This window comes from Macaca fascicularis, chromosome 1, assembly GCF_037993035.2.
Source record: "Macaca fascicularis isolate 582-1 chromosome 1, T2T-MFA8v1.1".
NCBI classification, from domain to species: Eukaryota; Metazoa; Chordata; class Mammalia; order Primates; family Cercopithecidae; genus Macaca; species Macaca fascicularis.
In genome coordinates this window covers 214,022,689-214,045,498 of record NC_088375.1, presented here as the reverse complement: position 1 = coordinate 214,045,498, position 22,810 = coordinate 214,022,689, and the positions used below count along the sequence as shown (strand labels likewise).

Below are 22,810 nucleotides of genomic sequence, written 5' to 3'. Positions count from 1 at the left end.
AGTTCATGAACACAGCCCACCATAACCTCTCACTCCCGGATGCATCAAGTGAGTCTCCAGCCTCAGCTTCCCAAAGTGCTGAATTACTGGCTTGAGCCAACGCGCCTGGTCCAAACAGAGTCTCACTCTGGAGTACAGGGTCATGATCAAGGCTCACTGCAACCTCCGCCTCCCGGGTCCAAGCGATTCTCATGCCTCTGCCTCTCGAGTAGCTCAAACTACAGGTGCACACAACCACACCCAGCTAATGTTTTGTATTTTTTAGTAGAGACAAGGTTTCACCATGTTGGCTAGGCTGGTCTTGAACTCCTGGCCTCATGTGATCCGACTGCCTCAGCCTCCCAAAGTGCTGGGATTACAGGCATGAGCCACCCTGCCTGGCCCCAATCATAAAGTTTTAATTAGACTCCACCAACACAGGTAATTCAATTTCCAAAGCAGAGCTATCCATCCTGGGAGCCAGAACAGAGGAAAAGATCTGCTGAGTTAGATCCAGGGATAAGAACTGGGAAGAGAGAGAAATTGAGTGGGTGGCGGGGAGGGGAAGAAACTAGTGGGCCAGGTGCAGTGGCTCACACCTGTAATCCTAGCACTTTGGGAGGCCAAGGCAGAAGGACCACTTGAGGCCAGGAGTTTGAGATAAGCCTGCACAACATAGCAAGACCTCATCACTACAAAATAAACAATTTGATTTTTATTTTAAACAAAGAGAACTAGTGGTTTTATAAAAATAAAGTTATAGTAGTTAGTGATAGGATCAAGGATAAATAAGAGAAAGTGAAGGCAGAAAGGGGCTGCCATCTTGAGAAAAGAAATGGATTAAAGAATTAAAAGCTTGTAGGCTATGAAATAGGTACAATAAGACTGGCATGGGATAGGAAAAAGGAACAAAGACTATGGTCAGAAAAATGTTACTTATTTTTTATTTTATTTTTTATTTTTGAGACAGGGTCTCACTTTGTTGCCAGGCTGGAGCTCAGTGGCACGATCATGGCTGCAGTGAGCCATGAACTCCTGGGGATCCTCCCACCTCAGCCTCCCAAGTAGCTGAGACTACAGGGGTAAAACAACATGCCCAACTAATTTTTTAAAATTTTTGTAGAGGCAGGGTCTTGCTTTGCTGCCCAGAAACTTTGCTGGCCTGAAACTTCTCGCTTCAAGTGATCATCTGCCTCAACCTCCCAAAGTGCTGGAACTACAGGTGTGAGCCACTGGGTTGGTCAGAGAAATTTTAGACTTCAAGAATTCAAAGGTGAGAGCACTTCTCAGCTGATATGGTTTGGCTGTGTCTCCACCCACATCTCATCTTCTAGCTCCCATAATTCCCACATGTTATGGGAAGGACCCAGTGAGAGATGACTGAATTATGGAGGCAGGTCTTTTCCTGTGCTGTTCTAGTGATAGTGAACGGGTGTCACGTGATCTGATGGTTTTAGAAATGGGACTTGCCCTACACAAGCTCTCTTTTTGCCTGCTGCCATCCACGTAAGATGTGACTTGCTCTCCCTTGCCTTCTGCCATGATTATGAGGCCTCCCCAGACATGTGGGAGTCCTAAGTCCTCCAGAGCCTAAGTCCAATAAACCTCTTTCTTTTGTAAATTGCCCAGTGTCAAGTATATCTTTACCAGCAGCCTGAAAACGGACTAATACATCAGGAAAGACCAGGTCCAGGCCTGTGCTCTTAACAAAAATATAAAAAATACAATACAAACCACACAAGTAATTTAAAATTTTCTAGGTCTCCAGATTAGAAAAACTTAAAACTGGGGAAATTAATTTTGTGTTTTACACTTTATAGAACATCTCAATTAGCAGAAACTATGTTTCAAGTGCTCAAAAGCCACAGTGGCTCTAATAGCTACCACATTGCAAAGTGCAGATCTAAACTGTGTCCATATAGATTGCTGAATATGTGTCTATATACAGTTGCTATGGGGAGGTAAAGAAGGGAAGGAAAAGAGGATCAGCCAGGTGTGGTGGCTCATGCCTGTAATCCCAGCAATTTGGGAGGCCAAAGTGGGTGGATCACTTGGGGTCAGGAGTTCAAGACCAGCCTGGCCAACATGATGAAACTCCATCTCTACTAAAAATACAAAAATTAGCCAGGCAAGATGGCACATGCCTGTAATCCCAGCTATTTGGGTGGCTGAGGCAGGAGAATCACTTGAACCCAGGAGGCATAGGCTGGAGTGAACCAAGATCACACCACTGCATTCCAGCCTGTACAACAGAGTAAGACTGTCTCAAAAAAACAAACAAACAAACAAAAACAGGGTCGATCCAGGAGCCCACAGGCAATGGTTGGACAGGACAACACAAATGTTACAAGTCATCCTTGTGGATGGCAGAAAGCAAAACAGAAAAGTAAATTATGAGCCAGATACTAAAATTCTCAAACAAAGAGAAAATGGGTCCATGAAAATGAGGAATTATGGCCAAAAAAAAAAAAAAAAAAGCGCTGTTTATGCATTTTCGGCACAAAGGTTGCAGGCAAACAACCTAGAGAAAGCAGTGAAGGGCCAGGAGAATGCTGAGCCAGCCTTCCAAGATATAAAGAATGTAAGAACACTAACAATGTTGAAGTGGAAGGATTTCTACGGAAAGTAGTATAAATTTCCACAGAGTAAGGATATGAAGGAAGAGTTCAAAGAAAGGGTGTAAGGAAAAAATATGACAACAAAAGGGACTTGCCAAAAAGTCCAGTAACAGGATGTTAGCAGAGAGATACTCTACAAGCAACCTATAAAATAAAAAGTATATCCAGATAACTAATAAATAGCAGAAGGAGAATTTATTGATTCTAGGACTAAGCTCCTAATTCTTCTGAAATTTAGAATACATAGTCACATAAACTTTAGATATTCTTCTCAAAAAACAAATGGCTTAAATATACAAGTGGTAGTTCATAAGGAAAATAATAACTTTGTGTGGTGGCCTTTCCCAAATAAATCCATTTACGTCTAATGCACAGTATGTACTCTACGAATACCAGGCATCCAAACAGTTGTATGAAGAATAGACCTCTAAAAGAATCTTGCTATTTGTTGTCTTCAGATGGAGAGGAAGAAAACGTATTCAATAAAATAGCTTTAAAAATAGGTTTAAAGAGAAATCAAAACACATAAATCCTATTAACCAAAACAAATCTATATAGACTTCTTTATCTTTTTAAGTCATTTCCAACTTTTTCTACTATATCCATTAACACAGGAAATTATAGTAGACAAGCTGTTTCCCTGCAGACAAGCTGATCTCTTATAATTTTTTATTCTCATTAAATCCAGCAAAAGGACAGGCATGAAAAACGGAAAATAGTAATTTTTAGTTAATCTTTGGCAGAACTGTTCCTCATGATACCGCTCATCTAATAAATTAAAAATATGTACATTACAAATCAAAGTCTATCTAATTCTCAGCATGGCTCTAATGGATGACTTGGGATAAATGTGAATCAAACTTCAATGTAAACAAATACAATTAATCTAGCCAAGAGATAGTACATTCTCTCTTCATCTTCTTCCTCATTCCTACCTTGAAGAAGAAAAATTCTTGTTTTGTTTGATTTAGGAAACAATGTTTCAGCCTTTAAAAAAAAATAAGTCTTATACTGATTTACAATAAGACTGGGCAAAACCAGACTTTTCAGAGAGGCCAAACCATTATTTCAGGTATGTTCTTCAAATGTTTTCATCTTGAATTCTATTTATGAAGAGTTACTAACAAAAAGCAACACCAACGGATCAGATGTCACATGCAATTTCTTCTGCCTACAATTCTAGAGTTTACGAACAAATAGCTTTAAAAAAAAAAAAGAAGTAAAAAAAGGGAGTGAAAATATGGTAGAGAATAATGATCAAGAGGCCATAATCCACCTCACAAAATAAAAGCTGGGAACATTAAACCAGTAATGAATTATTTTCCTTATGAACTATTTCAGCACTTGAACTTTCCCCCAAATCCATCATAATACACTGACAGACTGCTTCTCAAACTAGTAACAGATATGCCTACTAAGTCAGAGGTTTTCCTTTTCATGTGCTCTAATATTTGCTTAACAGTTAACACTGCTGAATGATTTCTGGAAAACTTTACACAGTAACCTCACTATGTTTCAAGATGACATCAAGGTAATTGCCATGACTTTCTGAGTGGTTATCCTGAGATTTCTAAACAAGTCTATATATCAGTTTTACCTGACATATAAGTTTTTGTTGTTTTTATTTCTTAAACAACAATGCAGGAAAAATAAATCATACATAATAAATATGGTAAGAGTCAAACTAATGAAATCTTTTAATAATATTAGGAAATAATATTTCATGGTATAAATCCCTATTAGTAACATCTGATTTTCAGTAATGATGATTAAAGTATCATAAACTGATATGAAAGAGTTAAGAAAAAGTTCCAGAAACACGATATTAAAACCTAACAGCAGAGCAGATAAAGAATTCATTCTCTAGAATTTTGAACTTAAAAATTAAATTTAAAAAAGGTAAATACGCCAATGCTACTGCAACAAAAGACATGCAAGGAACACTTACTTAGCATCCTATGATACAGGCATTATTATTTCTATTGAACAAATGGCAGGACTTCCACTTGGAATAAGGTTCAATTTATGAAAGATCTCACAATTAGTAAGTGATAGAACTGTGATTCACAGCCATGTCTCTGTTTTTGAAATCATACTTCACTTTCTGTAATGCAGCCTTTATACTATAGCAAATTGAAAATTCTTTTCCACAGTTTATAGTTTGAAGGTTGTGGTGAAGAGAACATGGGGAATGCTATATGATCAATCTTTTTAGTTAGATCAGTAAGAAAAAAAGGCCATGCATGATGGCTTATGCCTGCAATCACAGCGCTTTAGGAGGCCAAGGAGGGAGGATAGCCTAAGGTGAGTTCAAGACCAGCCTGGGCAACACATGTGAGACCCTGCCTCTATAAAAAAATTTTTACAAATTAGCTGGGTGTGCTGGTATGTGCCTGTAGTACTAACTACTTGGGAGGCTGAGGTGAGGGAGGCTGAATTCAAGAACTGTGATTATGACAACACACTCCAGCCTGGATGACAGAGGGAGACTGTCTGAAAGATAAAAAGAAAATTTTTTTCTGGGAATCTATCACAGTTCAACAGTGGGGCTGTACTTGAGGCCTCTTCAAGAAGAGCTCCAGTAGAGAGATTATTTATTTCTGAATGGGATCTCTTTTCAACACCAGGGACATTGGTACTTGAAAATCAAAAAGGCTGTATTTTAAATGTTATCTACCACAAATATTGCTCTTACTTAATTGTGGCTTTTGGAAAATTTTTAATGAATGTTTTAAGCAACTCAAACATTCATTTAAGTCACAGTATGTGTTTTACTCTTCATTACGACCATCCAATTATTCTTACTCTGTTACCTCAAAAATATATTTAATGAGCATTACTCTACACAAATTGAAGTACACTTCAATATTATTCATCACCCATTCAACAGCTGTATTTGTCACGCCATCCTATCAACCAAACTCTAAAAATATTTATCACTATAAAACAGGACTATAGTATGAGACAATTTTGCCAAGTAAACCAATTTCACATAATACTCTGTAAACTGAAATACTATCTTAGTGATGGCAGTGGTGGGCCATCCAAAGTGGCTGCTAACATAGCACTGGTAGAGGTGGGGTGCAGGCGCAGGTTGTGGGTCCTCAGGTATGGACACTGAGGTGAATGGTACATAGGGCCTGTGGCCCTGGGATGGCACCAGGTTTCTGCACTTCAGCAAGAGGCTCAGATTGGGGCCACCTGAGGTTATGTCCCCAGGATCTGCCCCATGTTGGGGTGTCTACTGAGCCTGGCACTCCTGATGGCCAGGCCCGGGCCCAGGATCTGCTCCCAGAGGTGCCACCCTGGCAGAGCTGTGAGCCAGGCAAGGGGGAGTCCTGGCGCTGCAGGGGGATCTTGTAGCCACATCACCCCTGCCCTGGATGCCAGTCTGGGCCCAGTGAGGGCCTGGAGCCCCACCCCAGGCTGCAAGGAGGAGGACAGGGCAGCAGGAGCAGCAGTGATGGCAGTAGGTCCTCTGTGCTCATGTCCCCAAGGAAGTCAACTGTGCCACCCCCACCCTCGCACAGCTGGGTAGGACCCACTTCCAGGCCTGGGGGCTGCTACAGCCTCGACCTCACTTTTGGCCGTGTCCTGGGAGCCGAAGGTGCAGCCAGGACTTGCGGAACCACCCCGGGAGCATCAGGTTTGTTTGTGCAGGGCTGGCCAGGGCCACCATGCCACCTGCCGCTGCTATGGGAAGACACAGAGAAGGAGCACAGCTAGGGCTGTGCACTCTGCAGCCAGGGACAGGCAGGAGACCCGCCCCTCCTGAGTTGGCAGGGCAGGAGCTCCCCAGGCACAGCTCCAGTCACTCAGGTTATGGCTGTGGGCCCAGGTCTCTTGATGCTCTCAGGGGCCCGGGAGAGCCCCTGTGACCACAGGCTCAGGGGTGTCTGCTCCTGCTGCTTGGCCTCTCCCCACTCCCAACATCTGCTCCTATCTCCAAGTGGGATTGGGGCCAAGCCCCGACACTGTTGCAGCCCAGTCGGGTATGCACAAGCTCAGGGCAGCACTGACCCGCTGGGCCCCTTCCAGCTTGGTCCAAGACTGCAGGAGGGTGGCCAAGATAGGGCCGGGGGCAGTTCAGCGATAGCCTGTGGGCATCCCTTGGCGCAAGTGACCTGGGGGCCATAGGCAGTGGTGGGAGGCAAATGCGCTCCTGGGCCAGAAGGGATGAGTCCTCAGTGAGGCCCCACCTTTTGCCAGGGAGGTTGTGAAGGTTAGGGGTGGGCTACTCATCCCATGGACCAGAGTGGGGACTTGTAGTGCCTTTTCTGGGCTGCCCATTGACCAACTGACATGTACTACCTCCCCACTAAGGCCCATAAAAGCTCCAGGCTCAACCTGAGCAAGGCAGAGGAAGTAGAGACATCAAGACGACCAGCTGCAGAGAGGAGCTACCCTCTCTAGGGCCTCCTCTCTGCTGAGAGCTGCAGACACTGGAATGACCTGCCTACAGAGAGAAGCCACCTGCTCCAGTGCCTCCTCTCTGGCTGAGAGCAACAGACATCAGGACGACCAGAGGCAGAGAGGAGCCACCCACTGCAGGCCTCCTCTCTGCTGAGAACTGCAGAGATAATGGGACAATCTGCCTGAAGAGAGGAGCCACCCACTCTAGGGCCTCCTCTCTGCCGAGAGCTGAACACTCAACAGGACAACCTGCCTACAGAGAGGAACTGCCCACTGCAGGTCTCCTCTGAGCTGTTCTAACACTCAGAAAAGCTCTTCTTCGTCTTGCACACCCTCCACTTGTCTGCATACCTCATTCTTCCTGGATGTAGGACAAGAACTCAGGCAAAAGCGCCACTGGCCACAGAGGTTTCTGGCCAGAAAACTGACACCCCAAAGATACCTTTATAATGTTAGTACAAAAAAAAAGAGGATGAATCATAGTCTCTCATTACCGTTCTTTAAACACCTTAATATTTAAAATCAGTTACACAGAGATGGTATTTCTTTGTACCTAGCCACCATACCATGTCTCTATATAAATGCTTATTTGTGGGCTGGGTGCAGTGGCTCACACCTGTAATCCCAACACTTTGGGAGCCTGTGCAGGTGGATCACTTGAGCTCAGGAGTTCAAGGCCAGCCTGGGCAAGATGGCAAAACCCCTTCTCTACAAAAAAATACAAAAAGTAGCCAGGTGCGGTAGCATGCACCTATAGTCTCAGCTACTTGAGAGGCTGAGGTGGGAGGATGACTTGAGCCCAGGAGGTGAAGGTTACAGTGAGTCAAGACTGTGTCACTGCACTCCAGTCTGGAGACACAATAAGACTCCACCTCTAAAAAAATAAAATAAAATAAAAGCTTATTTATGAGTTATATTCTGGAAATATTCATACTAAACAATGAGATCACCTACTCAGAAAAAGTAAGCAATTCTCTATTCAGTATAGTACTGAACTGGTTTAAAAGACCTAAATCTGTCATGGCATCCTGACAAAAGACTTTTCCAGCTTAGGAACTCAGTCTTAATTATTTGATTCACAATGACAGAACAGTTGGAATAATAAGATTCCCAGACCCTCACAGAATAAGGTCTCTAAGGGTGTAAAACACAATATTTGGCTCTTTTAAAGTTAAGCATGTACTGGTAAACTTTTACTGAATTGTACAAAATTAACAGCACCGGTTGGAAAAAGAAAAAAAAAAAATTTTTTTTAGCCAAATAAAGCATCCACACTGCAAACAGCCAAAAAGTGACACTTCTGGAAAATTTCATTTAGAGCTAGTTTTCATTCATCAATTATTTAGGGGCTTACTATGGATCAGGCACTGCTAGTCATATGGTGGAAAAGAGTTTTGCTGCTTTTAAAAGTTTGAAAACACTATACTATAAATCTAGGAGTATCTGATTGTATGGAAGCAAAAAGCACCCACTCTTATTCTGGGTGAATCAGAAGAGTCAATTACATAGTACCTGTCAGGGTATAATTTGGTTCTATCACCAAAATAAATTGGTATATAAAATCAATACTGTAAAAACTTTCTGAGTACAGACCACAATGTAAAGGATATTATCTGTAAAAAGCTGTAACAGGCTGTTTTAGCTACTAAACAGAAGTGGCTTCTCAATCACCAGAGCTATTTTCCCTAAATTAAGACCAGCCCAATTCACTTTGCTTGTATAAGGTCTGAAAATGAGGGCATCTTGCTCCTTTCAGTGAAAACCATCCCCAGTAAACAAAGCCTATAAAGTAAAATTTGGGCAATATGTATCAAAAGGCACTGTTCCTAATCGGCTGTGGGATTAGAGGGAGGAAAAGGCACTGTTCCACAGCTGTATCTCAATGCTGGGTGCACATTAGCATTACCTAGGCTCATCCCAAGCAATTAAATAAGAATCTCTGGAGAAGGGGACCCAGGCATCAGGTGATTCTAAGTGGGAAGGCAGAAATGAAAAGCACTGATCCAACCCTTTCTCATTTCTGAGCAGTGGTATTACATGGAGCAGGGAAACACTGTGATGAAATCATCACCATTTCTGCACTCTTTATAATTAGTTCAACATTGAAATGCTATGGCTTTCTGCCCTTCACAAGACAATAGTGGACTCACATAACAGGATGGCTTGATCACAGGCTGCCTGTGTTCTCTCAAAAGCAACTATACTATTCAGAGCTTAGCTTTTACCTATACAGCATGACAACCCAGTTTTCTCTCCAATCCCAGGACCAGTTCCCCCAACACTGTGGGCTAAATGCACCAGTGTACTGAGAGAGAGATGCTGTTGGTTCAATGAATGCCCAACAAAGGTATTCTATAATGTCTGCAATGCTGGCTCTCCACTTCCCACTTCAATGGCTGCTATTTAGGACCCTCTCTGGACCTACTACTGATAGCCACCACGATTATCTCTACTAATTTCTTCCCCTCATTTCCCCACCTTTACATAGTCTCTGGTTTCCTGTCAGTTTCTTCTTCTAAATCTCAGCTAAAACATCCCTAGCCAGAGTTCTCATTCATTTGTCACACTAGATCACTAGACACAATCTTCACTCTAGGTCCTGATATAACCCTAATTCAGACCACCTCCTACTCCACTAATTTCTTTCTTTTCTTCTTCTCTCTCTCTCTCTGTTTCTCTTAAATCTAGGACTGCAAATTAGATTTTTAAGTACCTATGAAATGAATCATTAACTAGAACATTCCCAGTTCTTGGGAGTATCTATAAAAGTTATGTTTAAGTTCTTTATTAGGGTGAATACTATATCTTAATTCCACTCTCAAGAAATGATGCTTTCTTCACCTACTTAGAAAAAGAATGTTGTGTCCATTATGATACACACATTTTTTAAAAAGAATACACAGAATCCTATAAAAATCCCAAAAACAAATTTTAGGAAAATAGAAAAGCCCATTCTAAAATTCATATGGAATCTTAAGGGTCCCCAAACAGCCAAAACAATCTCAAAAAAGGAGGACAAACCTAGAGGTCTCACACCTGGATTTTAAAACTTACTACAAAGCTACAACAATCAAGTCAGTATGGTACTGGCATACAGACAGACATATAGAGCGATGAAAAGAAAAGAGCCCGGAAATAAACCTTCACATATATGGTCAAATGATTTTTGACAAAGGTGCCAAGACTATTAAATGGGTAAAGGATAGTCTTTTCAACTAATGGTGCTAGAAAAACTGGATAGCCACATGCCAAAAAAATGAAGCCAGGCCTTTATCTTAAACCATACATAAAAATTAGATCAATTGAATCATAGTTCCATTCTGAGAGAACACAGAAAAATAAAATCTTTAAAATGAATCACAGATCTAAATGTAAGAGCTAAAAGTATATAATTCCAACAAAGGAACATAGGGGGAAACTTTCAGAACATCAAATTTGGCAATGTTTTCTTAGCTATGACACCAAAAGCACAGACAACAAAAGATAAACTAGACTTCATCAAAATTAAAAAGTTGTGAGCGAGGCATGGTGGCACATGCCTGTCGTCCCAGATACTTGGGAGGATAAGTTGGGGGATCCCTTGTATCCCAGAGACGGAAGCTACAGTGAGTTGTGTCCATGCCCCTGAACTCCAGACTGGTGTACAGAATGAGACCTGTCTCAAAAAATAACCAAAAATTAAAAACTTTCTGTAAAGAACACTATCAACAAAGTGAAAAGGCACCTGACAGGATAGGATAAAATATATGTAAATCGCACATCTGATAAGGAATTGATATCCAGAACATATAAAGAACTCCTACAACTCAACAACAAAACAAGCAACCCAATTAAAAAAGGGGCAAAGGGCTTTCAATAGACATTTCTCCAAAAATAGACAAATGGCCAGTAAGCACTTTAAAAGACGTTCTATATCAATAATCGTTAGCGACATGCAAATATTTTACAAATACACTCTCTCTCCTCGCCTCTCAGCACGTAAAGTTTCTGATAACACCACGGTGATATTAGGAAATACATATTTGGTCTTCATCCTGATTCCTGTCATACAACTTCTAAAAACCTTAGAATCTCCAAAGTCTGTCTTTTTGTATGCTAATGTTGACTGATAGCTAGAGTTGATCATTACAAGGGCATGATTAGAGGGTTAGGACTTTCAATCCAACCCCCAACCTCAGGGGAAGGAGACGGGCTAAAGGTCAAGCTGATCACCAATGGTCAATAGTTTAACCAATTATGCATATAATGAGGTCTCCAAAAAACCTAGGACACGGTTAAGTGAGCTTCTAGGTAGCTGAACACACGGAAGTTGCTGGAGGGTGGTGCACCAAGGAAGGGCAGAGAAGCTCTGTGCCCCTTCCCCCATACCTCACCCTAGGCATCTCTTCAACTGTATCCTTTGTGTTATCCTTTATAATAAACAAGAAAACATGTTTTCTTGAGATCTGTGAGCTGCTCCAGCAAATTTATCAAACCCAAAGAGGGGATCACGAGATCCCCAACTTGAAGCCAGTCAGTCGAAAGTTCCAGAGGTCCGGATGTATGGCTGGTATCTGAAGGTGTGGGAAGGCAGTCTTGAGGAATGTTTTTAATCTTTCTGTGTCAAGTTTAAATGCATATTCCTAGATTTCGGTTTTTGACCAATTTGAGTCACCACTGAATTGAGATAATTTAACTGTGTTATTATTACAGTTATGTTAAAGCGAACTAAATATGGCCTGAGAAGGACTCCGTATTTCTACATCTGAGTCCCGGTGGATGAACCCTAACTCAGCTTAAAAGGCAGACAAGACTGAAAACCTAACTTAAGAGTATGCAGCTGTAACAACAGATAAGTCTTGGCCAATCCCAGCAGCCATATTTCAACCAATCATAGACTGCTGAGTGTTCAAACAAGGCAAACGTAACCCCATAACCAATTCAGCTGTTTCTGTACCTCACTTCTGATATTTTTTTTACAACACTTTCCCCTTTTTTTGGTCTATAAATTTGTTCTGACCAAAAGGTACCCCTGGAGTCTCTCTGAATTTGCTGTGATTCTGGGGGCTGCCTGCACCAATCGTTCACTGCTCAATTAAACTCCTTTAAATTTAATTCGACTAAGTTTTAACAGTTATGAATATGTTTCACAGTCCAGATGTCTTATCACATTTACATTGTATTTACCCTTTCCTGACTTTCTCTCAGGGATGTCAGCTGCTTTCTGCAGTTATTAATCTCTAGATTACCTCTGCATCCTTTTTATTTTTATTTTTTGTAGAGACCAAGTCTCACTATGTTGCCCAGGCTCATCTCGAACTCCTGGGCTCAAGCTATGCTTCCACCTCAGGCTCCCAAAGTGCTAGGATTACAGGTGTGAGCCACAATGCCCAGCCTCAGCATGCCCCTTATTAATCATTCAACCAGTATTCACATATTAAAAATCCTCTCCATTTGAAATAGTTTAATTTATTTCTTACTATAAGACTTTGACAGCTGCACTAAACAGGCATGTGAAAATTTGAAACTGAACTATAAAAGAAGATGGGCAATTTTCAAGATGATCAAGAGTAATAAGATGTGGATAATAAACAAAATTTTGAATAATATAGTATAGTACTTGAAACTGGAGTAACACTGGCAGTGAAGAGAAATGGAAATATGTTTTACATGAAAAGTATAATAAAATGTTGGCAACATGGTTTCTTTGATATGTCACCTACTTAGGGGTTTTCTACGAAACAAAATACTTCAGAGAACACACACACACACACACACACACACACACACAAGGGAGACAGAATTCAGATAGTTTGAGAGTTCATTATTCTTCACAGAGAAAAGGGTCCATCAACTGATGAAAAATTTGGAAATCAGACTTAGCCCTTCGTGTTACCTAATTATAAGCATGACTAGACATCAGAGAAAAAAAAAAAAAAGAAACAGTAAATAAATGCATGGACTAAGGAAAAAAGTTTATTGGTTTAGTAAGTAACACTTTTTTTTTTTTTGGAGACAGGGTCTCACTCTGCCGCCAAGGCTGGAGTGCAAGTAGCACAAGCATGGCTCACTGCAGCCTTGACCTCCTGGGCTCAGGTGAGGCTCCCACTTTAGCCTCCCAATCAGATGAGACTAGAGGCCCACGCCGCCATACCCGGCTACTTTTTGTAGAGTTGGGGTTTCCCTGTGTTGCCCAGGCTGGTCTCAAACTCCTGAGCTCAAGCGAACTGCCCACCTCAGCCTCCCAAAGTGCTGGGATTACAAGCATGAGCCACCTCATCCAGCCCAACATTTTTATTTTCTAATAGTCATTCTAAATATCAATTTATAATATTCATTCTTTATACTTAATTGATTCTATTTGCTTTAAATATAACTAAGTTAACCTCTCGTTACTATTCATTGAGAAAATTTAAAATGACCATCATCTACAAGTTGATTGTGTGTGTTGCTGGCTTTTCATTGATTGCTGAGTCACTGAAATTCACAGTTCTTAGTTCTATAAAGATAGCTAGCTTTTGTATACTACACTTCATAGTTTGTGACTTTTAAGTAATTTTTTTCATTTGATCCCTTATAAAAACAGTCCTGAATTAAGCTTGTCCTCTCATTTCTCTCCCAGCAATCAGCATGCTCCCGTCCACTACAATAAATCTGAACAGACATATATATCCATTTATCTGACTAAACTCAAGACAGTATTATGTCTACTATGGTACTTAACCTCTCTGCTGAGCTTTCCCTCAGAGTTCTGTCTGCTCACTTCCCCCACAACACTCTCTGAATCACGTATACATTTTTGCAGGAACTATCACAAGCACTTTAAATTGAAGAGTCAAACTGCACAATTTCTTCATTATTCTTAAAACTTACCTGTTCTACTTCTCATCCTTAAATTTACTGACACATACTAATCTCCGTAGCTGAACTGAATTAGCAATTTTCAGAACCATAAAAATCTAAAAATCTGAATGTCACAACCAGATAAAAAATAAATTAGTGGCACTAAAGTGAGTTTCTCCCCTAAATCTATGGGAAATAAATGAAGTCTGATATTCCCAAGAGGTAAACTGGCAAGAAAAATGCTGACAGAGTTTTTCATGACTTCTTAAAACAAATGAGAGGTAGCCAGAGAAACAAACAAGAGTCTCCCAGGATGCATCCAAAAGAAACAGCTGTTCAAATGTAAAAGACAAAATCCTAAACCTTTTTTCTCTGACAGGATTTAAGTGAAAATGAACATCATCAACAAAAGACTGAGCCTACATAAAACAGAAGAAAAGAAATGCTTACAAAATCACAATCAGTTTGGTTCTTACAAAATTCCTTAGCTTTCTGTAATAGTGCTGAATTAATACTCAGATATTCTAAAATGTGGGTTCCAGCCATGTGAATTTGCCAAACAGAATGTAAAACTTAGGGTGAGAAGTCTGAAAAATAATTGTACTTAATCTCTTGCAGCAACATTTAAAAACTAACCACAGAAATGTCAAAAGAAAATAAATGGAATTTTTTTTTTGGCTACAGGCAATACAAAGAGAAGTATAATCAAACACATAAAAGCTGCTTTAGGCACATTTCAAGGTAAGTTACAGGACTGCATAAAAGATTAAACACCTAGGCCAGGCACGGTGGCTCACACCTGTAATCCCAGCACTCTGGGAGGCCAAGGCAGGCAGGTTGCTTGAACTCAGGACTTCGAGACCAGCCTGCGCAACTTGGGGAAACCCAGTTCCTACAAAAAAATACAAAAAGTCAGCTAGTCCCAGCTACTCAGGAGGCTAAGACAAGAGGATTGCTTGAGCCTGGGAGGTGGAGACTGCAGTGAACAGAAAACACACCACTGCACTCCAATTTGGGTGGCAGAGTGAAACCTTGGCCAAAAAAAAAAAGAAGAAAGGATGGAAAGAGAGAAAGAAAAAGAAAGAAAGAAAAAGAAGGAAGGAAGGAAGGAAGGAAGGAAGGAAGGAAGGAAGGAAGGAAGGAAGGAAGGAAGGGAGAGGAAACACCTATTAGAAAAAAATTTGATCAAGGTCGCTTTATAAATATGGTTGCAACTAATTTTTTAAATAAAAACAAAAAATGACCAAAAGAGCTGAACACTCTTCTAATCAAGTATCACATTAAAATAAATGTCAACAACTAGAAAAGCCTACCATGATTCTTTACAAGTTGTATTCATGGTACATGGGGACTTGGTGTGGGTCTGGACACCTGCAGTACTGACTGCACTGAGTTGGTCCCCTTGGTGACAAATCTTCCATTTGGTTTTTCTAAGTTGATAATATGTGTAAGTTCTTAAAAACCTACTTTTTGTTAAAAGTGTCAACAAATATTGTCATTAAACACTTTACAAATAACATGCCTTTGCAAATGTCATTAATTTAAAAGTAAGTTATAAAGGCCTATAAAATATTCATATTTATATTTGTGATATGCTAAAGAATCCTGGTAAGCTCACCTCAAATACTGCCTTAGACGGATATGATGTGTTTCAAAGTGGGGGCCTTGAGGAGTGTAAAAACTATAAATTTTGTTTTTTTAAATTAAATCAATACTCATCTATTTCAACAATGAAATGTGATGTTTTCTTAAAGCAAACTTTCACAGCTTCCTCTACTTTATCATGGTTAACAAAGATGCATCAAACTCAGAATTTATATTCTTCACAAAAGGTAACAAAAAAAAAAAAGCATATGCAGTAAGGAAAAATCGCTATTCAGCTTCATTCGTTTTGTTTGTTTGTTTGTGTTTCCTTTGAGACAGGGTCTCACTCTGCCACCCAGGCTGGAGTTTAATGGTGTAATCCCAGCTCACTGCAGCCTCAACATCCCAGTCTCCAGCAATCCTCTCACCTCAGCCTCCCAAGCAGCTGGGACTACGATTGTGTGCCATCACACCTGGCTAGTATTTTTTACATTTTTTGTAGAGACAGGGTCTCAGAAGGGCACCATGGCTCAAGCCTATAAACCCATTTCCTTGTGAGGCTGAGGCTGGAGGACTGTATGAGACCAAGATTTAGAAACAAAACCTGCCTTGGCAACAAAGCAAGTCCCATCTCTGCAAAAAATTAAAAAATGAGTCAGTCACCATGGAGCTCGCATACAGTCCCAGCTACCTGAAGAACTGCTTGAGTCCAGGGGGTCAAGGCTGCAGTGAGCTATGATCACACTACTGCATTCCAGCTTGGGTGACAGAGTGAGGCCCTGTCTCTAAAAATAAAAAATAAAAAAATAAAGAAAAAAACAGCTTACAAAGGCTGGAGCAGTCAATGAACAATTATGAGACAACACAGAGAAATTCTCCTTAGTAAATAAAACAAGATTCCTGGAAGCTGGATAAAGCAAAAATGGTTGTTGGGACCATTCATCATTTGAAACGCATCCTTCACTAATGATGAAAACTGTGGTGTAACAATAAGCATCACGATCAAGCAATACTCCTCAGTGAAGAACTCTGCTTAGTATTTCCAGAGACAATAAAGAATCTAGCCAGTGGGTCATACGCCATCACCATCTCAGTTACTATATATTATATGCTATAGAAGGAGTTCCTCTCCCAGAAAAAAACAGAGAGCCAAATGAAATCCAGAAACAGCAGGCAGATAACACCTATTACCTCACTTCTTTGGCATCATTTTGAGCATGTCTTCTCATTTAATTTCTGTGAATATAGCTCCAAAAGCCTGGAAATCTAGACAACGATGCCAAGAGAAAAAAGAAAAGACCTAGATTTTGATCCTGGTTAATCAGCGCCAGTTTGGTCTTTTTGTAATGGCTACTTTGTGAAAATTAACTAAGTTAAAGCAAATGTACGTCACCAATTAAGCAATAAGTAGGAGTCTCTTTTGTTTTTGCTTATCTTGAGAAGTAATTTTAAATAATTCAAATAAACTTCTCTTCAAAAAAAAAAAAGAATGAAACAAGGCAAAGTTTGGGTAATTTTAAATCTAAAATAGTTTTGTAATTTTCCATAACAACAAATGGCTACTTTCAAGTTAGTGTCCAAAACCCAGGGAGGTCTTAAAGAAAATTCTGATCTCATCTAACAAAAGCTGCTCATGCACAAAGAAGAAAACTGGGCATTAATAGGAACTTCTATAGGTTAAATTATAAAACAGTGTTAGGAGGGTTGGAACTCTCAATTAGAGAGTCTTTTCTCCTGACTCCCTAGAGAGTGTACTTCTCCAGGGAGATTTACTTTGCAATCTGCCACCAAAGGATACCTTTAAATTCCACACTATTTACTCTTTCCAGAGTACAGACATGCTGGGTTTCAAGATTGTTCAAAAGTATTGCCATTTCTGGGGAACTGATAAGAATCTATGCCTATAAAGACTCTGTCTCACCAATTTACCACTGTCTGAAATGTCATAGTCTAAGTCTTTGACTAATTAAACAAAATCTCCAAAGAGGACAAAGTTAGAAAGAACTACAACTCATGTAAAAAAAGGAAATGCACATTAAGCCTTAAAACTTGGCACATAGACAGGTGAGGTGAAGTACCTGTTTATGTGTAAAATCCTGTCTTAACAAAGAGAAAGAAGCAGGTAACGAGATTGCTGAGGAGGTTGGAAACAATATTCTACATTTTCCCTCTTTCATGTTTCAAAACTATGAAATTCACTTTTCTTCGGCTTAGCTTCTTTCACTTAGACCTTAGCAGATTCACTGAGTGTCAAACGTTGAGTCACAGACATAGGTAGTTACTTTGGACAAAAATATTTAATTTACAGAAGAAGGGGAGACTGACACATCAAAAAGGACATGTAGCTAAAGAATGGTTTCTTTGATCGTATCCTCAGTTGACCGAACCTGTTTTGTATAGAAGAATAAAACAAATCACCGCCAACAGAAAATAACCAATCCAACTGTTATCTGAACATCAGAATAGGCAAAGACATGGAAGACATTTCAAACTCTTGGAGATAGCTTCTAAGTTTCACACTAAATCTTGACAGGTAGCCAAATAAAAGAATTAGCAGGCAAGGATACATGCACAAACACACATGCACATATATATATACACACACATATATATATAAATCTTGAGGGGAACCATGTCTGGCAGGCATACAAATAATAAATGCAACTTACTAAATTCAGGAAATCCTGTTCTGAGGCAGCAATTTACATAATCATAACAACACTCTTACAGGGCAGTAGAATTCTAATTTCCCCCTATATAACAGATGAAGAAACGAAGTTCCAGAGATATTAAATAATTTACCCAATATCATATAACCAGAAAGTAACAAAGCCAGCCCTAGAACCTATGGTTTGACTTCAAGCCTATAATCCTTTCCCCTCTATTCTGAAGGCTCTTCTTTCTACTACCACCCATGAACTTGGTGGGGCACAGAGATATGACTAAGAAAACGTCTTTCCAAAAGAAACACAATTGTCTTAAGACCACCCTCCCATGGAAGCTCATCAAATAATCAGAAAAGATTAATCATGGAAGAGAGAAGAGACTAAAGCTATCACCACATCAAGAGAGACTTTTCATTTTACTTCTGAGGGTAACTCTTCAGAGATTCTCCAGGAGATTTAACATTCATAGTAAGACAACCTTTGTTCACACTGAAGTCTCATTCCTCACCTTCCTGCCACCTCCCCAGGAGCTCAGAGGAACTTTGTCTCAGACTATTGTAATTTGGACTCATTCATTTCACCTAAAAATCATTTACTTCCCCTCTAAAATTCCCTACAGCCCATTCCCCACCCTGCTTCCCTCTCCCCTATGAAGAGGGTACTCGAGCCTCAACCATCTCTCCCTTCTTTGTGTTTCCTATGTGCAGGACTCTTATGTATCCATGCACATTGATAAATCTGTCTATCGTCAGTCATTTCAGCAAACCCTCAGAGGGCAGAAGGGAAGCTTTGCATCAGCCCCTGCAAACTGTTTCAACTGTTAAACCTAAAAAAAAACTTGAGTTTCCCACAGAACTCTTCATTTTTCTAGGTATGCTAGTTTAGAAAAACTTCCTCACCATATCAACAAATGTTAACATATTGCTAGGAGACAGATGAATCCATAGAAGCTTCCCTCGGTCTGAAAGGATGGAGGGGAAAAAAGGGCAGTGAACCAGGTGTGATTTACTGGGTTCATTCATCAGATTTAGGCAAAATGGTGGCAAAACAGACCACAAAAGAATGCAACACAGTATTTGGTGGCCATTCTCCCTGGTATTCATGTACTCTGGTTTCTAAAGGCACCTGATAAAATGGCATATAGAACAGCACTTGAGAGGTTCAACAAGTGAGATGCTGGGAGACCATCTTTTCAAACACAAACTATGCATTTGTGAGCAGCCTATCTTTCAGAAAACTTAAGTCCTTTGGGTCAACTGCTTGGGTCAAATCACAACTTGAAACAGTAAGAATTTCAAATGGAAAACTAAGCTATTTCCCTTACATGCCAGTTATCAACTGCTTGGCTTTCATATCAAAATTCACCCTGTTTGCCTGTAATGAGAAAATGGATCTGAGCTCTATAAATATTTTAATATTTCGGCTGACACAACATTAAATTTTCTCAGTAGAAGGTCCTAGAGATATGTAGGAGGAAAGGGTTTTGCTCCCTGGTTCCTGGTTCCTGGAGAAGCCCAGATAGCTTCTCCAAAAGATGGCTTCTCTAGTGACCGGCTTCCCTCATGGGCATAGCTTCATCAGAGCAAGATTTCTGCTTCAGTGCACAGCAAGCAACAGTACCCAGCAGCCAAGAGCTACTCCTGGTATTCCCTCAGGAAGATACGCAGCACAGGGTCTTTTCTAAGAAATCTCCCTGCGAACAGCTTTCCCTCGGCATCCTAGAGGGCAGAATTCTGACAAGTTCTGAGGGTGGATTTTCAGTAAGTTCCACTGAAATGGCACCACTGCCATTCAGAAAGCCACACCATGCCCTCTCCAACAAGGTCAAGATCTTAGCCCAGGGTAGTGGTAGCAGTCTCTCACCTAAAACTACCACAAAAAATAAGAGGTAGGTTTGGTAGGCCTCTTTTGGATTTTAGAGGCAACATATACACTACATCTGAATGTGCCACCTTAACCAATTACAGAGTGACCTAGGAAGTTACCAATTTTGAGTAAGGAACACAATATATGAAGGTTCAACAGCAAATTAGGGATGGGCAGTGCAAGCTGCTCTACCACTTGGGACTTTTGATCCAGTAGATCTAATGCTTTGAATTGTCTGTGGGAAATAGACATGCTGTAAGGAGCCTTTTAGCCAGCGTGCACTGCATTAGCTCTTGGCTATAAGAGATTGGTGCTGGAGAAGCAAGCTTTCCCCAATACTTCATAGGGCAAATTTCCAGCAAGTTCCAGAACAAAGAGTTTCAGCAAGTTCTGAACAGTAACACAGTGGCTTTTCTACCACAGCCTTTGGCTCAGCCCTGAAGAGAAAGGCTCCCTATCTGAGCCTCTACTCAGCCCTAAGGTAAGCATTTGCTCTTTGTATCTGCTATTCTTATGTTCTTGAGAGTGCACAGTTTTTCTCTCCTGATTAGACTCAGATTAATATACCTTAACAGTAAGTTGCGAGGCTGTGTTCAGTCTAAGAAACCCAATACAAGAACCTCATTTAAACAAACAGGAGCTCATTTTGTTTTGTTTTCAATGTTTAAAACTCAAAATTATATAGGAATAATTTAGACCAAGTTTAGGCATAGCACTAAGTTCTTGACAAACTTATTTATATATTCATTAACAGGGCTATTTCAGTCATGGTTTGGCAAACTGTACATTCCTTTTCCAGACATTCTGTAGTCTAAAATGTAATTAATCAGAACATGGCCAGGAGTTCGAGGCCAATCTGAGCAACATAGCAAGACTCTATCTCTAAAAAACTTTAACCAAAAAAAAAAAAAAATTAGCCGGGCATGGTGGCATGAGCCTGTAGTCTCAGCTAACTGGGAAACTGAGGCAAGAAGATCACTTGAGTCCAAGAGTTAGAGGTTACAGTGAGCTGTGATCACGCCACCACTGTACTCCAGCCTGGGCCACAGGGCAAGAACCTGTCTCTAAAAAAATAACAAAGAAGGAATAAAAATTGTCTCTAAAAAAAATGAAGAATAAAAAATAAAATCAGCCCCTAACTTATAATCACCATCTTTAGCATTATTTTTAGCAATTCCTGATCTCTCCTATTATTCAAGCTCTAAAAGGTCTGAAATATGGAGGCTAAAATCACAAATAATGTTATAAAAACGATTTTCATTATCAAAAGAGTAGCTCTTACATGTAAATACTGATAATCTCACACAGGTCAAGGTTATTGGCTTGACTCACTCCACATTCCCTAAGGGACTGTTAAGCCAACTCTTAACCACAAGGAAATCCAAACAAGCTTGCAACAGTAGGTCGGTGCAAGCTAAACAATGTATCTTGGCAAACAGCTTAAGTGCAAGGAACACATAGGAACATCTTTAAACAGTGTCTGAATGTCTGTTGTTCCCATTAAGTAGAAATACACTAAGGGGTTCACAATTCTTTTAACAGTTCAACAAAAACTTAAGCCTATCAAATTACAATAATCGACTCAGAAAACAACCAAACCAACAAACAAAAAATCCCACTGATGCTACTCAAGAGGGGAAGACACCAAGTTTTCACATAAGTAGAAAATAACCATCAATGCTTCACCCGAAAGGGGTGGAGACAGTAGCAGATTAAGCATCGAAAAGCAAATCAGTGCTTTGTGGGGGGGTTTTAAGTAAACTTTAGAATTAAACTCTAATTTCTTAAACAACAAAAATGAAAACTAAATATCACTGACAGTTAATTTTTAATGACTCCAGAATGAAATGTGTGAAATTTGTTAGTAGCCATCTTTATGAACGGTTAAGTCTGAAAAGATGCCAAAGACAAACTAGAAATTACAAGTAATGTTTTATGTTACTGCTTAGGAGTCTCTTTAGAAAAACAAAAATTATGCTTTTACAAGGACATTTCTTATTTTTAAAAAAAAAGGTTTATCTTACTTGAGAGAGTCCAGGGGACGATGCATGTCCCGGGGGCGTTGCCGCAAGATTTGGATGCCCCTTGTTTATTTCATGTGCTGAATAAGGGGATGGGGTAGGGGTTCCCGGCTGTCTTGCTACTTGTGTTACCTGTGAGGAAATCAATATTTAGTAAGAGCATTATATTAGTAAATCAATCTTAATAAATACAGCTGAACTATCTGATTTTTAATTGGATTTCCTGCCTCACAACTTACACTAAAATAAGCACCTGACTGAACAAACACTTAAATTTTTCAAAACTGAAAAAAATAGATTTCTTAAAAAATATATACATGAATATTCTCATCAATTTGATCAAAGATTCTTGAAGCATGATCTCAAAAGCAAAAATCTTGAAAACACATGCTACAGGAAAGAAACAATACTTGAAACTACAAACTGTATGATACCATTTTGTAAAAGGAACAGAAAAGAAATAAATGGTTGAAAGAGGAAGGAGATGACTACAGAAGAGGAATAAGGAGAGTTTTGAGGGTGACAGAACTGTCTGTATCATGCTTATAGTGAGAACTGAATGTCTCCGTGCTTGTCAAGACTTATGGACGTATACACTAAAAAGGGTGAATCTTACAAAATTACATCTCAATAAATCTAAACTCCAAAAATGGTAAGTTACTTATACGACATAATCTCATTTTTGTCTTTAAAAACGTATATCTAGCCAGGTGCTGTGGCTGATTCCTGTAATCCCAGCACTTTGGGAGGCCAACACAAGAAGACTGCTTAAGAACAGAAGTTTCAGACCAGCCTGTGCAACACAGCAAGACTTCATCTCTATTTTTAAAAAATATTTTTT

General features: G+C 39.9%; 1 protein-coding gene across 50 annotated transcripts in view; it reads right to left on the bottom strand.

Moving 5' to 3' along the window:
* The window catches only part of EIF4G3 (eukaryotic translation initiation factor 4 gamma 3), a 375,324-nt gene that overhangs the window by 217,434 nt on the left and 135,080 nt on the right, over positions 1 to 22,810 (bottom strand). For 45 of the 50 annotated variants that reach the window (XM_074018065.1, XM_065528583.2, XM_074018064.1 and 42 more), the window contains one exon: positions 21,973 to 22,101. The exons of 4 other annotated variants lie outside the window; for them this stretch is intronic. Coding sequence is in view for 30 of the 46 variants with exons in the window: in XM_015441357.4 (XP_015296843.3) it covers positions 21,973 to 22,101 (129 nt within the window). In the remaining 16 variants the exon portion in view is untranslated. Of the gene's footprint in view, positions 1 to 21,972; positions 22,102 to 22,810 lie in introns of those variants that run through there. One more of the 50 variants, XM_065528537.2, reaches the window with a different exon arrangement.